This window comes from Mus musculus, chromosome 7, assembly GCF_000001635.26.
Source record: "Mus musculus strain C57BL/6J chromosome 7, GRCm38.p6 C57BL/6J".
NCBI lineage: Eukaryota > Metazoa > Chordata > Mammalia > Rodentia > Muridae > Mus > Mus musculus.
In genome coordinates, this window is record NC_000073.6 from 35,045,332 (window position 1) to 35,058,405 (window position 13,074).

Below are 13,074 nucleotides of genomic sequence, written 5' to 3' on the forward strand. Positions count from 1 at the left end.
CAAGATCATGAGACCCTATCTTAAAACAAAAGCAGTCTAGACTACACAGCAAGTTCCAGGTCAGCTAGGACTACATAGAAAGATTGTTGACTCAATAAACAAACGGACAGACGGACGGATGGATGGATAGATTTAGAAATAAGACAAAACTAATGGAAAAAACAAAAACCTGGTCCAAGCTAGAGACTTCAAGCAACCACTGAAGGGTTTATTTACTACAAATTGGCTTCTTCCTATGCTATGGCAATGACAAAAAAGTACTTATGATGTGGCCACATTAAAATAAAAAGCCACCAAAAACCAAATGCCAATCTAAGTCCCAAAGCACCACTTATCTCATTTACTTCTTAGGTTTACAACACCCATTCTTAGGGTTCTGGTTGGTACAGATGGGTCCATCCCCTCGGCCACCAGAGACACAGCAGTCTGAGTAAACACAGGCTCACTCTACCCATGTTCCTAAAGCTGTGCCCTGTCCTCCAACCTCTGCAGAAATTTGTATAGCTTCAAAAATGGATTACAGACTCTTCCAGAAAGTTCTACGGTGCTAAAGCCTTCCCCACACTCTAGAAGGGCCCAGTATTAATTGAGCATCTATACCATGAGATATGCACATAATCTGACAGGAATGGCCTTGTACTAGACTCGTTTAGACCGAGACTAAACCAAGAGGTCTAAAGTGAAAAGCAAGAGATACTGCACTCTAAAACAGAAAGAGCTGCAAAAGGTAGCAGGGAGAATGGAGGAGATAGAGGTGCTACATACCATCACCGGGGAGCACTGGGGAGCACGGGGGAGCAGGAGGTTCTAGAGAGCATATGATACACTGACACACAGGAAGAACTACAAGGCATCAAGTCCATGCAGGAGAGGAGGGTGGCTCTGAGGGAGGCAGGACTGGGTGGCAGGGTCTGAAGCAAGCAGGTACACTGAGGTAAAATGTGAGCTTGGTGCTGTAGATAAGCACTGACAGCTGTTTCAAAGGGAGGGGCTATGAAGGACTGACTGGGGCAAAAGACAGCCTAGGGGTGGGGCTTTTTTAATGTACAAAATACAGTTACAAACGCTTCAGACACGTGATAAGAACTGGTCATTCTAAAAGTATTTTTTATTAAGACCTGATTTTGTCACAAAGTATAAACTTCTAACACAAGTTACTAGGAATAAACGAACTAGAGCAGGAGCTCCAGCTCTGTTGCTAGAGCTCACCTAGCACACACAAAGCCCCAGGTTCAAGACCCAGTGTCATATACAAGTAGTGGTACATACCTGTAATCCTAGCACTTGAGAGGTGGAGGCAGGAAGGCCAGAAGTTCAAGGTCATACTTGGCTGAATATCAAGTTGAAGGCCAGCACTGGCTACAAGACCATCTCACTAAAACTGAAAAACAAACAAAAAATTACAACGAAGTCAAAGGAATTCTGTTCTGCACCACCCATAGAAATTATTTTCTTTTTTTTCATTTTTAAGACAGGGTCTCAATGGTACTCAAACTCAAATTGGCCTTAAACTCAACCTTCATCTCTGTAATACTGGGGTTACAGGTGTATACCACCATAATCAGCCACACAATTTTCACAACCACACAACAATTAGAAACTTATTTCCCCAAACACGAAAAGACTAAAAGGACCAAAGTAAAGCGTCTAAATGGCCTCTTCCTGCCCCACCCCCCACCCCCAACACACAATTCTGTTTCTTAGAGTCTTGTTTTATTTCTGAAATCAGCCAGTACACTTCCATATCCAGGCATATACCCTGTGTAAGTCAAGATGGTATTCATACTCTAAAATGTAGTGTTGGGGATACACCTCAAATGGAAACCATAGGCTAGGACCCACCAGGACACAGGCAGCCCTTTCATCCTGCCCCCTACACTGGGATGCAGTTTTAAGTTAGACCAAACAACTACAATCAACTGAAGCTGCATTCCAAGTTTAGAGACAACTCCTTCCCTGTCAACTCAGGGAAATCCAAACTTGCACAAAGTACCCCGCTGTCCATGCACTCCAGCCCAGGACAACAGCAAGAGGCACCTTGCAGGCTCTTTGGGGCCAATTACAAATGAACTTCTTGCTCATGTCCAAGATAAAGAAACCCACGAAGAAAAAGTCGTTGTTCCAAAAGGTGTTTTTTATTTTTAAATTCGTTGAAAGAAATAAAATTATATTTTAAAAAAATAGAGTAATCTCACAAACTGAAGGCCAGGAACAGATAGAACAAGTTAGTATTTTTCCTGAGGCAGATCTGATTAGCTGTGGAATGGAATCTTCCCCAGCCTGTCACACAAACAGGCGTCTTTTCCTATTTCTAAGGCATCAGGAGCACTCTACAAGCTCCATGGGTTGTCCAGGCACGAAGCTTCCCTGGAAAGGGGTGAGAGGGTTAAGAAACAAAAGCAGCTGCATCCTTTCTTATCAAACTGTACATGTTTCTAGTTTCATAAATTGAGAACCGTAAAAACTGAATGGCCTCATGACCCAATTTCAAACACCCAGTCATATTTTAGTTAAATCCTTACTGAGATCCCAAAGTCACCTGTGACCCAAAGGGCTAGACAGAGAGGGTGGCTCTGATTCCCCCTCTATGCCCAGAACTCGTCAAAGGGCAGCCATCCCAGGAGACAGAGACAAGGCTAATTCACACTACAGTTTGATTCCTAAGCCACCAACCTGTCCACAAGGCAGATCAAACTCTAAAGGTCCCCCGGTAACAAGACTTTCAAAAGTCACTCTACAGTTTCCAAAGCCTTAAGTTTACCCATTCCCCAAACCTAGTTTCCCCCAACTTTACAGAGAAATCTATCAAATTAAACATCATTCCCACTTGAGTAAGAACATTTGAGTCCAAACATTTGTGTTCAGTATGGAACTACTTGCTTGTGCTAACAATCTCTTTTACAAAGGTAAGAGCAAAGATGGACCTCATTTGTATGTTCTGATTTGATACCTTGAGCACTGACCTCCCTACAGCTTTTTAAAGTCCTAGCACTGGTAACCACAAATTCCACAAGAACATCCATTTGTGAAAGCTGGTGTTTAGAAGTAAGAGTTTCCGGAAGTCTGCCTAGCCTCATACATGTTCAAGTGGGACCTAACTGTGTCACCAATTAAATTCATTACGTAATTATCAATCCACTGATGAAGATTAGGATTATATGGGTGAGTCCTTGTTAGTTATCCAAACCATCTCTCAATCTTTAGGAGTAGATGGTATTCCAACCCAGGTAAAATGGTACTGAGCCCTAATTTTTAAAACCCCACTCATTTCTTGGCTCCCAAAGAACAGTGTCGGCTCCTGTCTTCAGCTCTGCTGAGCTCCAGGGCCCTGAAAGCTTCTGTCCCGAACAGTCAGCAACTTCCTGCCATACTAGGGAGCAACCTGAGCGACACTGGGGTTACCAAGTCCTAGTAGAACACAGGGCCAGAAATGACCACATTCAAACAAGATTCCCAGAACCCAAACTTTGATCACACAAGACCCATGTTTAGCTACCGTCTCAGGAACTAACAAACTGACACTGGAGCTGTGCACAAACTATGAGTTACCAAGAAGACGATCTAAATACAACACTGATAAGAGCAGACCCTACAGACACCCAGCTTTTCAGTTTCACAACAAGAGTCAATATCCTGAGTTTTATCAGCATTTTCTCTCTAAAATAAGTTATACAGAACACAAAAGCATACTAATGGAAGCAATAACACATGAGGTCTGGAAGAACAGCCCACTAAACTAGAAAAAGATTCCTCAAAGAAATAAAAATTTAAAAATTTAGGAAATAAATTAAAGATTCAAACCTCATACTTTCAAGTTTTCTTTGACTAGTCTTTTGAGAGATGGCATAAAGTTGATTCATTTTTCTAATAATTGTTCAGTTGAGATCAAACAACAAAAGGTGCCTCTTCACACAAGCACACACACACGAACACTTTACCTTTAAAAATCATGGCCCCATTGGCAGTTATTTTGAACAAACACAGGAGAAACCAAATGAATTAGTAGTATTGTAAATCATGGTCTGTATCATCAAGCCAAGGCATTTTATTTACTAACTTGGCTGACAAAAAATGGTTTCTCCCCCAAACCAAATGCTGCATTTACTTGCGTCCACAGAAACTAAAATGTCAGTACACAGTAGATGCTGTTTTTTAGGACAGAGACCATGCTTATCTAATAAGCAGAAGGCCCCTCAAAGTTCAATCGCACTCTATGCCCTTTAAAACAAACAAAAGGGAAAAAAAAAAAAAGCCCAAGACCACTTCTTCCTTCCTAAACACACTTTGTATTTTAACCACCTCCTCAACATGACAGATGGGGTTTCTTTACTTCACCTAAAGTCATTTTTAAAAATATGTATGTTGGAAAAAACAATGCTGACAATGCTAACACAGGTTTATACATCTATAAAATAGGGCCAAATTATTAGGACTGGTTTTTGTAGCCCCAGAATTTACCATACACAATTTAGAATAAAATCACAAACTGAGGAACCCAGATGGAATTCAGCTTTTCTTTTTGTTTGTTTGTTTTGTTTTTTTTGTTTATTTGTTTTTGTTTTTCGAGACAGGGTTTTTCTGTATAGCCCTGGCTGACCTAGGACTCACTTTGTAGACCAGGCTGGCAACGAACTCAGAAATCCGCCTGCCTCTGTCTCCTAAGTGCTGGGATTAAAGGCGTGTGCCACCACCGCCCGGCTAGAATTCAGCTTTTCTTAATCCAAGGTATTCTCTCATTAGAACCCAGTACCTTCTACATGACCTTCCATTGTCCCATTCCTACAAAAGAGCCATTTCTGGGGAAGTGAGGATTTATTAAGAATATTAAAGTCCAGGAATTTTGTTTTAACGATAAACCCTAAATCCTTTTAGTGCTTCAAAAATCCATTATCATTTAAGACCAGATAAATTACATGGCTAATCAGCTGTTCAGTGTTGAGCCTAGAAAACAACCTCCAATGGAAGGAGACCGAGTTCAGCCACTGAAGCAAGGGGTGCAGGGTGGTCACACCTCTCATGTTCAAGTCACAAGCCCTGGGCCTGGAAGGAGATCTACTGCCCTGGGTTATCAGAATTTGTCGCTGTAGTTTCCGTGCTGATGGGCTGCACGTTGTCTGCGAGGCTGTGCGCATGCTCAAGAAACAAATCTTTCAGTACACTTAATTCCTTTGTCAGCAACTTAATTTTGGCTTCCAACCGTTCATTCTCTTCCTTGAGCTGGTTTACTCTTTGCAGTGTATCTTGAGCTTTCTGCTTGCTTTTTAACCGGCTTTTTTTCACCGCCATATTGTTCCGCTCTCTGCGCTGGCGGTATTCGTCACTATTCCGATCCATGGGTGAGCTCTTTTTGCTTTGCTTGCTTGGAGGCACAGCCTTGCCCCCTCCCCCAGGCCCAGCGGGCACCAGCTGAGGAACCTGCTGTAAGCCGCTGGCATGTGCCTGAGTATGAATGACACTTATTCCATTCACTCCTGGAGTAGTGGCTGGCTGCGACAGCTTGCTCATTTGGGCACGTTCCTTTGCCAACACAGAATAGGTAGAAATCAGAGCAATGTGATCCGAGGAGGCCACACTCAACTGCCAAAAAATCTTCACATGTACCTAGTTAGAAAATAAGTCGCATTAAAATATCTGAAATGACAGGATCAAGTCAGATCAAACTTGCATGGACTTATAACACAGTAGGCAACCTATTAGTTTTGCTGACAGCAACTGCAAACCGTACAGAAGTTTCCAAACTTCAAAAGGTAAGTTGGCTCAGAAGCATCTTAAGCTAAAGACCAGTCCACCTGTAACTATCAAAAAAGGGACAAAAAAATGAAAGCATAGCAGGAATACTAGGTAGAATATGTGAGCTAATATCGCTGGACAATCTGCCAGGGTAAGCATGGAAAACAAGTTCAATTATTGTAGACTAGACGCCTGCATCTGCAGCATGGGGGATGAATTAAGTCAGGTTAGAACGCTGGATCAGAACATCTGTCTGCAGAACCCATGAGGGTCTAGATGCGCCTAAGCTCCTGACAAGTTCCCTTTCAGTATTCCCAGGATGAATTAACAATGCTTTCACCTATTATGGTTTGTTTTTGTTTTTTAAAGACAAGTTTTCTCTATTTAGCTCTGCCTGTTCTGTAGGGCTCTGTAGAGCAAGCTAGCCTCCAACTCATGAAGATCCCCCCCCCCCCACCTCTGCCTCTGCCTCTTGAACGCTGGTAGTAAAGGCACAGGCCACCACCACCTGGCTTGTGGATTACTTTGAGTTGACTGATTTGCATTTTCACATTTTAGTACCATACTACAAACGAAACAGCTGAATCAACTGTTTGGAGACGCAGAACCCTTAGAAAAGTAAAAATTATTATTACGAACCATGAAACTATCCTGTTCTCTTTTCCCAGAACTGCTAAAATGACCTTGGTGGACAAAGTTAGGGAAGTTAGCTAGAGTTAGAGAATGCCCCCGAGGAGCACACCCATGGTTACTGAGAAGTTCAGTCAGTAAACATCAACAGCTTTGGCCAAGCCTTTCTTCAAGCATGCTTATTAAATTGGCTTTTTTATTATTTATTACTATTAATCTTTGCTTTTAAATATCCATATATCATTACTTTGAATTGTTTTAAAAGCCACTCAGCCAGCCCTGAGCTAGTGGGTCATCTGTTCTTGCTCCAGCACTAAAGGAAGACAGAAAGCTTCCTCCCAAGCCATGATGGATATGGACTCCGAGTTACACTCACAATGGATATTTCACAACTTCCCTTGAAAATGATTATGTGGCCTAATTTTTCTCCCACTTAAAAGGTGGCTGTTCAAAATAAAGAAAGTAAACAAATTAATTAAAAAATAAGGGTTAGCTATTCAATATTAATTTAAGCCATCAGGACTACCATTTAACACTGGAGCTTATCAAGTTGGTATACTGTGTGTAACCCAATTTTAGGGACTTGTAGAACTCAATACCCCTCCTGGAACTGCCTCAAAAATCATGTTCATCTTAGTTGCCTATTTTCTTATATTCTTTTTTCTTTTTTGTCCGTTTTGTTTTTTGCTTTGTTTTGTTTTTGTTTGTTTGGTTGGTTGGGGGTTTTTGTTTGTTTTTTCGAGACAGGGTTTCTCTGTATAGCCCTGGCTGTCCTGGAACTCAGAAATCCTCCTGCCTCTGCCTCCCAAGTACTGGGATTAAAGGTATGTGCTGCCACCGCTCAGCATTTTCGTATATTCTTATTCTTCAAAACTAATCTCTACAGTCAATTTAGCAAAGCTCAAAGATAGCAATGATCCAAAGAAGTACAGACTAGAAGCAAGATCAAATTTTTCCTTGGCACTGGCTCCCTCAGTTTTACAAAACCTAGACATATCTCTTCCCTCCTGTGAGGTCCAACTCTCAGTCCAAGAGGGATGTGGAAAGGATATGATGCCCAACTAACAAACTACGTGAACTCTAGTCACTAACAACTGTTGACAGGCTCCACATTCAGGATGTTCTGCCTGTTTTTGAACCCAAAGACACAGAATTGGGGTAAGGGTCTAACTTTGCTAAGTTAGAACAAAGGATAGGTTTTGGGTGAACCTTTTGGCTAGAAAAACAAGAGTATTGTTTACTGCGCCTACAAACTTGCAAGAAAAAAAAAGAGTAAAAAATAATTTATGATTTTATTTTTTAAGTAGGCTGGATATAGTGGTGCATGCCTTTAAAGCCAGCCTTGGGAGGTAAGACTCAGGTAGATCTCTGTGAACTTAAGGCTAGCCTGGTCTACATATCAAGATCCAGGATAACCAGGGCTATGTAAAGAGACTGTCTAAAAAAGAAAGATCGAGAGACAGAGGACAGGGAAGATCAAGGAGTTAACAGGCTTCAAACAGAACAATTTTGGTTTTGCACTGAACAAAGACACTTGTCATTTATGCTTTTGTTCCTTTCCACAAACATTTGCTGAGTTCTACAACAAAGCAATCTGACATTTAATAGCTGAATATTTAACTCTAAATCAAAGTCTGGTTCCTGGATGGACTAATCTACTCCAAAGTTCAGTCTACAGGAGCCAGGGTGGTGCCTCTTTCCGTCTGCTTGTCAAATACCCAAGAAGCAAGAGGGAAGCTGAGGGGCAGCGGTCCTCAAAGTGGTCCCTGGACCAACACCAGCAATTTTCTACAAGTCCCAACTCTCGGCTGCCAGTCTGGGGAACAAGTTTTGGAGGTGAGCTTTCAGTCTTGTTTTAGGGGAGTCCCCAAAATGATTTCGAGGACACAATGGAGAACCATGGCTGCATATAAACAATGGATTTTACTAATGTGAGAGTAAATGAAATGAGTGACAAGACTTTTTCAAATGCAAATTTCTTAACTAAAGTAATAATGTTCATTCAAAAGAATAAAACAATGAAACTCTGGAATATTAGAATAGTAAAATAAAATAGAATGTTTCTAAATGCTTGCTTAGAACAATAAACTGGTATAGAACTTCCCTAGCTTGTCGCTTTTTTCATAAAACTAGATAAAACCACGTATCTCTCCACTGGCTTCTCAAAATAAAATCTTCACTCAATTTCCTTAATGAAGGTTCAGTCTTCAGATTTATAAACAAAAATCTATAGTCCTTCCTAATGCCACAGAAATTACCTCAGGCTGACATCATCTCCCAGGGGCCCTAGTCTCAGGTGTAGCAGCCTGAGCTCCCTCCAACCACTCACTATCTAGACTATCTAGAACAATAGTTCTTAACCTTCTTGATGCTGCCACACTTTAACACAGGTTCCTCATGCTGTGGTGACCCCCAGCCAGTTATTTTCATTGCTACTTGAGACTTTTGCTATGGTTATGAACCATAATATAAATATCTGTGTTTTCAGATGTCCTTAGATGACCCCTGTAAAGGGTCAGTCATTAGACCGACACCCCCCCCCCCAAGAGGTTGCTACCTGCAGGTCGAGCAGTCTACCATTCAAACCTAACTATGTCACATCATCCTACTAAAACTAAATGTCTGTGACTCCAGACTACAGGATCAAACCCAAGGTCCTAACCCTCTCTACAAGTTCTGCTCCCTTATGCTCAACTCAAGGCCACTACTTAATACATTCTAAATGGTCTCTGTTTTCTCTTTTCTTTGTGCTTTTCTTATCCAATCTGCTCCCTGAGTTTCTTTGGCAACTCCAGATCCCTGGAGACTGTTGGAGGCAGAGTCCACAAGAGAGAGGCGACTCCTTCAAGGAGTTCAGTGTAAGTTGTCCACTGGAGTTGTGAAGAAAACATACACTTACTTGGATGTTATCTTTTAAATACTCATATGCTTGTTTGAATGTTATCCTTTAAACCTATTTATAGTACTAGTTAGCACATTCAAAACAAATTGTTTATAAATATATATTTATTAGGAGTTCCTGTTCAGGTTTTTTCCCCCTCTTTAATGGCAGGGCAGGGCAACGGAATAGGGAAAGGACCAACAAACTTGCTAGTGTAAGAACCTATGTACCCACCCCTCTGAGGAAAACCTAAAATCGCTCCAGGACTCATTACTGTGACTGAGGCAACTTTTGACCAGGTCCTGTGTCTCCCACGATCTCTAGAGGGACTGTTCCCAGGGACTTTCCCAGGGTGTATTTAATTCACTAGGGATGAAAGCACCTCTCCAAGATCACAGTGCTGGGACGACAATCATGACAGGTTGTGAGAATTTAAAGGATATTGGGGAGAGGGGAGGGAGGAGGTCTGTTCCCACCTATTTGTTTCTGATAGGTCATAAAAATAACTGAGTCAGTCAAGCATGTCCATCAGACTCAGGAAACAGGCTCAAGCTTTTTTTCAGCTCAGTAGCATCCTGTCATTATTTACAGTTTTTCAGGAACAGGGAAATGACCACAGGGATAGCTAGCTTATCATTACTACTACTCAAGTGGCCATAGATGAACAGACCTTAGAGCGCTTTGAAGGCTAGAAATGTGGCTCAGAGGTAGAGGGGCTTGCCTACCATACTCTGAATTCTTCTATGTACAATTTCTCAATAGAGAAAGACCTTATGGTGCTTTGTTTCAAATTCCCTCTGTGAGACAGGTCTGCACTCAATGATAATATATTCAAATAAGGATTCAAGTGGGTGGAAACTCAAGAGACACAACACCCAGCTGTTGTGCAACCCACAAAGGTTAAAACCTTTCTAAATTTGATACATCTTATGATGCAGTTTACAAAGAAACAAACAAAAAAGCAAGAAGGAGCAGAGCAAAACAAAGCATGCCAACCTTCTTAAGACCAGAAATACACAAGCCCACTTGGAAAGAGAAACAATTCTCACACCCGCATGCCCAACTTCCCCACCTGGATACCTCCGCTGGCTCTTTTCCCGAGCTCCCTCCAGGCGAGCTAAGGAAAGGCTTCATGGCTTGACCTTCTGCGTCTGGTGCGCGATCATCTAGGATGTCCTCCCCCTCCCAGTGAACTGCAGGACACACGACCGCGTCCAAAAAAACAAACGAAATCTCCCTCTTGCAACGTTACGTGTGTAAAAACTCGAGTGCCTTCCCTAGATGACCACTAGGTTATTAACTCCAAATAGGACCCGGGCCATCCCCCCCAGACCGAGCCGTTTGGGAAGCCGACAGGAAGAGAGTCCTAGGTGGCTCCAAAGTAAGATTCGGTCCACCTTCTATTCTAGGAACACCCTCCATCCCTAGGGGCCAATGCGCGCCAGGCTTGTCACGCTGCACGTCGCCGAGGGGCAGGTTCTGGAGGGACCACCTGGTACTCCATCCCTTCCCCGACTGTGGTGAGGGGGCGCCCGGGGGAGCGCGGGGGTCGGCGCCAAGCGCGGCGGCGCTGGGCCGTGGCCAGGGATGAGCTCAGCCCCGCCGGGTGTTGCCCGCAGGTTGCATCAGACGCCGCTCCGGGCCCCCGCCCGCGCCGCCAAGCCGCCAGGAGCCTTCCGGGCCAACCTGCCGAATCGGGCAGGGCCGGGTCTCCTCCGGCCGGGTCGGCGCCTACGCGAGCGGCGGGCTCGGCCGCGGCCTCCTCCCCCAACCCCTCCGAGCTACAACCCGCGGCCTCCTTACCTGCGCCTCCGGCCGGCCCGCCCGCCCCCAGACGGCCTCCACTCCGAGCGGCCCCGCGCGGCGCGGCCCGACCCGACCCGACCCAGGCCTCGCAGCCCGCGAGTCGGCGAGGAGGAGCGACGGTTACGAAACCGGCAACCTCCGCCCGTTCCGCCACCGCGGCCACCGGTTTTCCCCGCCTCTTCGGGTCCGCGCGCTGCCGCCGCCGCCGTGACCAATAGAAGCGCTGCTTGGAGAACGACGCGCTCGCCTCTAGAGATGGGCAGCTCCACCAGCCAATCACAGGCCGTGTGCCGGCGAGAGGCGGGCGCGCGGCGGAACGGGCGTGGTGGGCGTGGCAGCACCGGCGCTGGCTGGAGGCGCGCTCGGTGGTTTCCCCCTTAGGCTGTCGGTGGTGGCAGGCGGTGGCCCTGAGCCTTGGGAGTGACCCATGGCAAGCAAAGTTCTATCAGAGTTACGAGGGCCTCACCTGCCTTAGGGAAAAGACATTTCCTCAGGTGGATTTTTGAGTTAGGGTGGGTTTTTTGTTTGTTTAGGCCTCACGGCCCTGAGGCATCTGCACATTTATTTTGATAAAAGCACGTTAAGGAAAAACTGTCCAGTGCTAGGGTTAGCACTTGTCAGACGCTTGACAACAGCAGACTGTGGCTGCCGAACAAATCACGATTTCCAAAGTGTGCTCACCTCCGGAGAGCAGATGATGGATATGAGGTGCTCTCTTAAAAGTGACAAGTGGTCCAGCCTGGGTCTCCCGGGAACAGTTCACAAGAGAATCAAAAAGCGGGTTTTTTTGTTGTTTTGTTTTGTTTTGTGTTGCTTTTTGTTTTTGTGTTTTGAAAAACAGGAAGCAGCGCTGGGTGGAAGGCAGAGCCTGCCCGAAAGGTTTGATTGCTTCCTCTTTAGCAATGCTTATCATTCAAAACTCTCTGGCTTTCAGAAGGGAAATGTTTCTTCATCGCCAAGGCCAGGAGAGCAGCTCTCCACATAAGACTTCGAGGAATCCCTGAGAGATGAAAATACCTGAAAAAAAAAAAGTCAACCACAGAGAATGACCCCTGATAACCCCATGCACACTTGGGGAGCTAATGTCTCAAAACCAGTCAGTATGTTTCTTTAGGTTTGGATCGCTGTGTTAAGAGCCATTTTTTTCCCAAGACTTAGCACTATGAAAGGTGAACCGTGCTTTGTTTCTCACAAAGACCACGATTTTACCCCTAATGTTTTCTAGTCATATAAAAACTATCGAAAATAAAAACATCCTTGCATGTCATATGTATATTGAGTTAGCCTCTTTTTTGCCAGCCGCTCTGCCAGCTGCATTCTGTGTTGTGTCTAGGCAAGCCTTCCACAGCCAGCAGTCAATGCCCAGGAGTCTTGAGATTTCCTCTTTAGCTGATATCCTGTAATTCTTTTCCTGATTACAAGAACGGTATGTGCTAAAGTGTGGACTAAGAGTCAGCAATGGAAGAAGACAAACACACTGTCCCTGCCCACAGGGAGCTTACTCTGAGAACTACAGAGACATGATTCAAGCCCCATTTTCATAGACACTTAAGGAAAGAAGTCCAAGATGCTAGGAGATATTGTAAGAAGGGGACCAGACCTGATCTAATGTGTCAGAGAAGGCTTAAAAGATGAGGCGGGTTTGGCTTTGCTTAGAGGCCCTGTGATGGCCGGAACATAAGGCTGAGGCAAGGTAAAGTAGGGCTGACCAAGAGAGACCAACAGTGATTTTGATGGAGGGTAGGGCATTGAACCCAGGGTGTGCACACATACAGGGTAACACTCCTCTACCACTAAGCCAAAACTCAGCCCAGGAGAACCTTTTCTCACTGTCAGCAATAGGAAACACTCAACATAAGGACATAAGAACCCTGGGAACACTCTGCCTCCAGGTTGAAGAAATCTAGTTTGTTTGTTTTTTGTTAAGTCACAAAGACTTATGCCATCTCAGTAAAGGGAAATGTCCTGTGTATATCTGTGCCCTGCTAATGTCCAAATATATTCTAGAAACCCAAAGAAGTTGTAAA

At 44.3% G+C, this 13,074-nt stretch overlaps 2 protein-coding genes across 2 annotated transcripts; one reads left to right on the forward strand and one right to left on the reverse strand.

Annotated features, from left to right (window-relative positions):
- Window positions 1-1,090: 1,090 nt before the first annotated feature.
- On the reverse strand, window positions 1,091-11,235 carry Cebpg (CCAAT/enhancer binding protein (C/EBP), gamma). Its single transcript, NM_009884.3, has 2 exons — window positions 11,045-11,235; window positions 1,091-5,601 (listed from the first exon to the last, which is right to left on the reverse strand). Exon 2 carries the CDS (start codon window positions 5,503-5,505, stop codon window positions 5,053-5,055), a length of 453 nt encoding a protein of 150 aa, NP_034014.1. The 5' UTR covers window positions 5,506-5,601; window positions 11,045-11,235; the 3' UTR covers window positions 1,091-5,052.
- Gm45095 (predicted gene 45095) lies at window positions 10,152-12,314 on the forward strand. The gene is made up of 2 exons (XM_030243153.1): window positions 10,152-10,761; window positions 10,861-12,314. Exons 1-2 carry the CDS (start codon window positions 10,676-10,678, stop codon window positions 11,426-11,428), a joined length of 654 nt encoding a protein of 217 aa, XP_030099013.1. The 5' UTR covers window positions 10,152-10,675; the 3' UTR covers window positions 11,429-12,314.
- Window positions 12,315-13,074: the final 760 nt, after the last annotated feature.

Excerpts from the sequence above, each read along its gene's own strand:
- Cebpg (NM_009884.3), bottom strand. The coding sequence starts at position 5,505 with ATGAGCAAGCTGTCGCAGCCAGCCACTACTCCAGGAGTGAATGGAATA.
- Gm45095 (XM_030243153.1), top strand. The coding sequence starts at position 10,676 with ATGCGCGCCAGGCTTGTCACGCTGCACGTCGCCGAGGGGCAGGTTCTG. Across the intron at positions 10,762-10,860 it reads CCATCCCTTCCCCGACTGTG|GTTGCATCAGACGCCGCTCC; the intron begins GTGAGGGGGCGC and ends TGTTGCCCGCAG.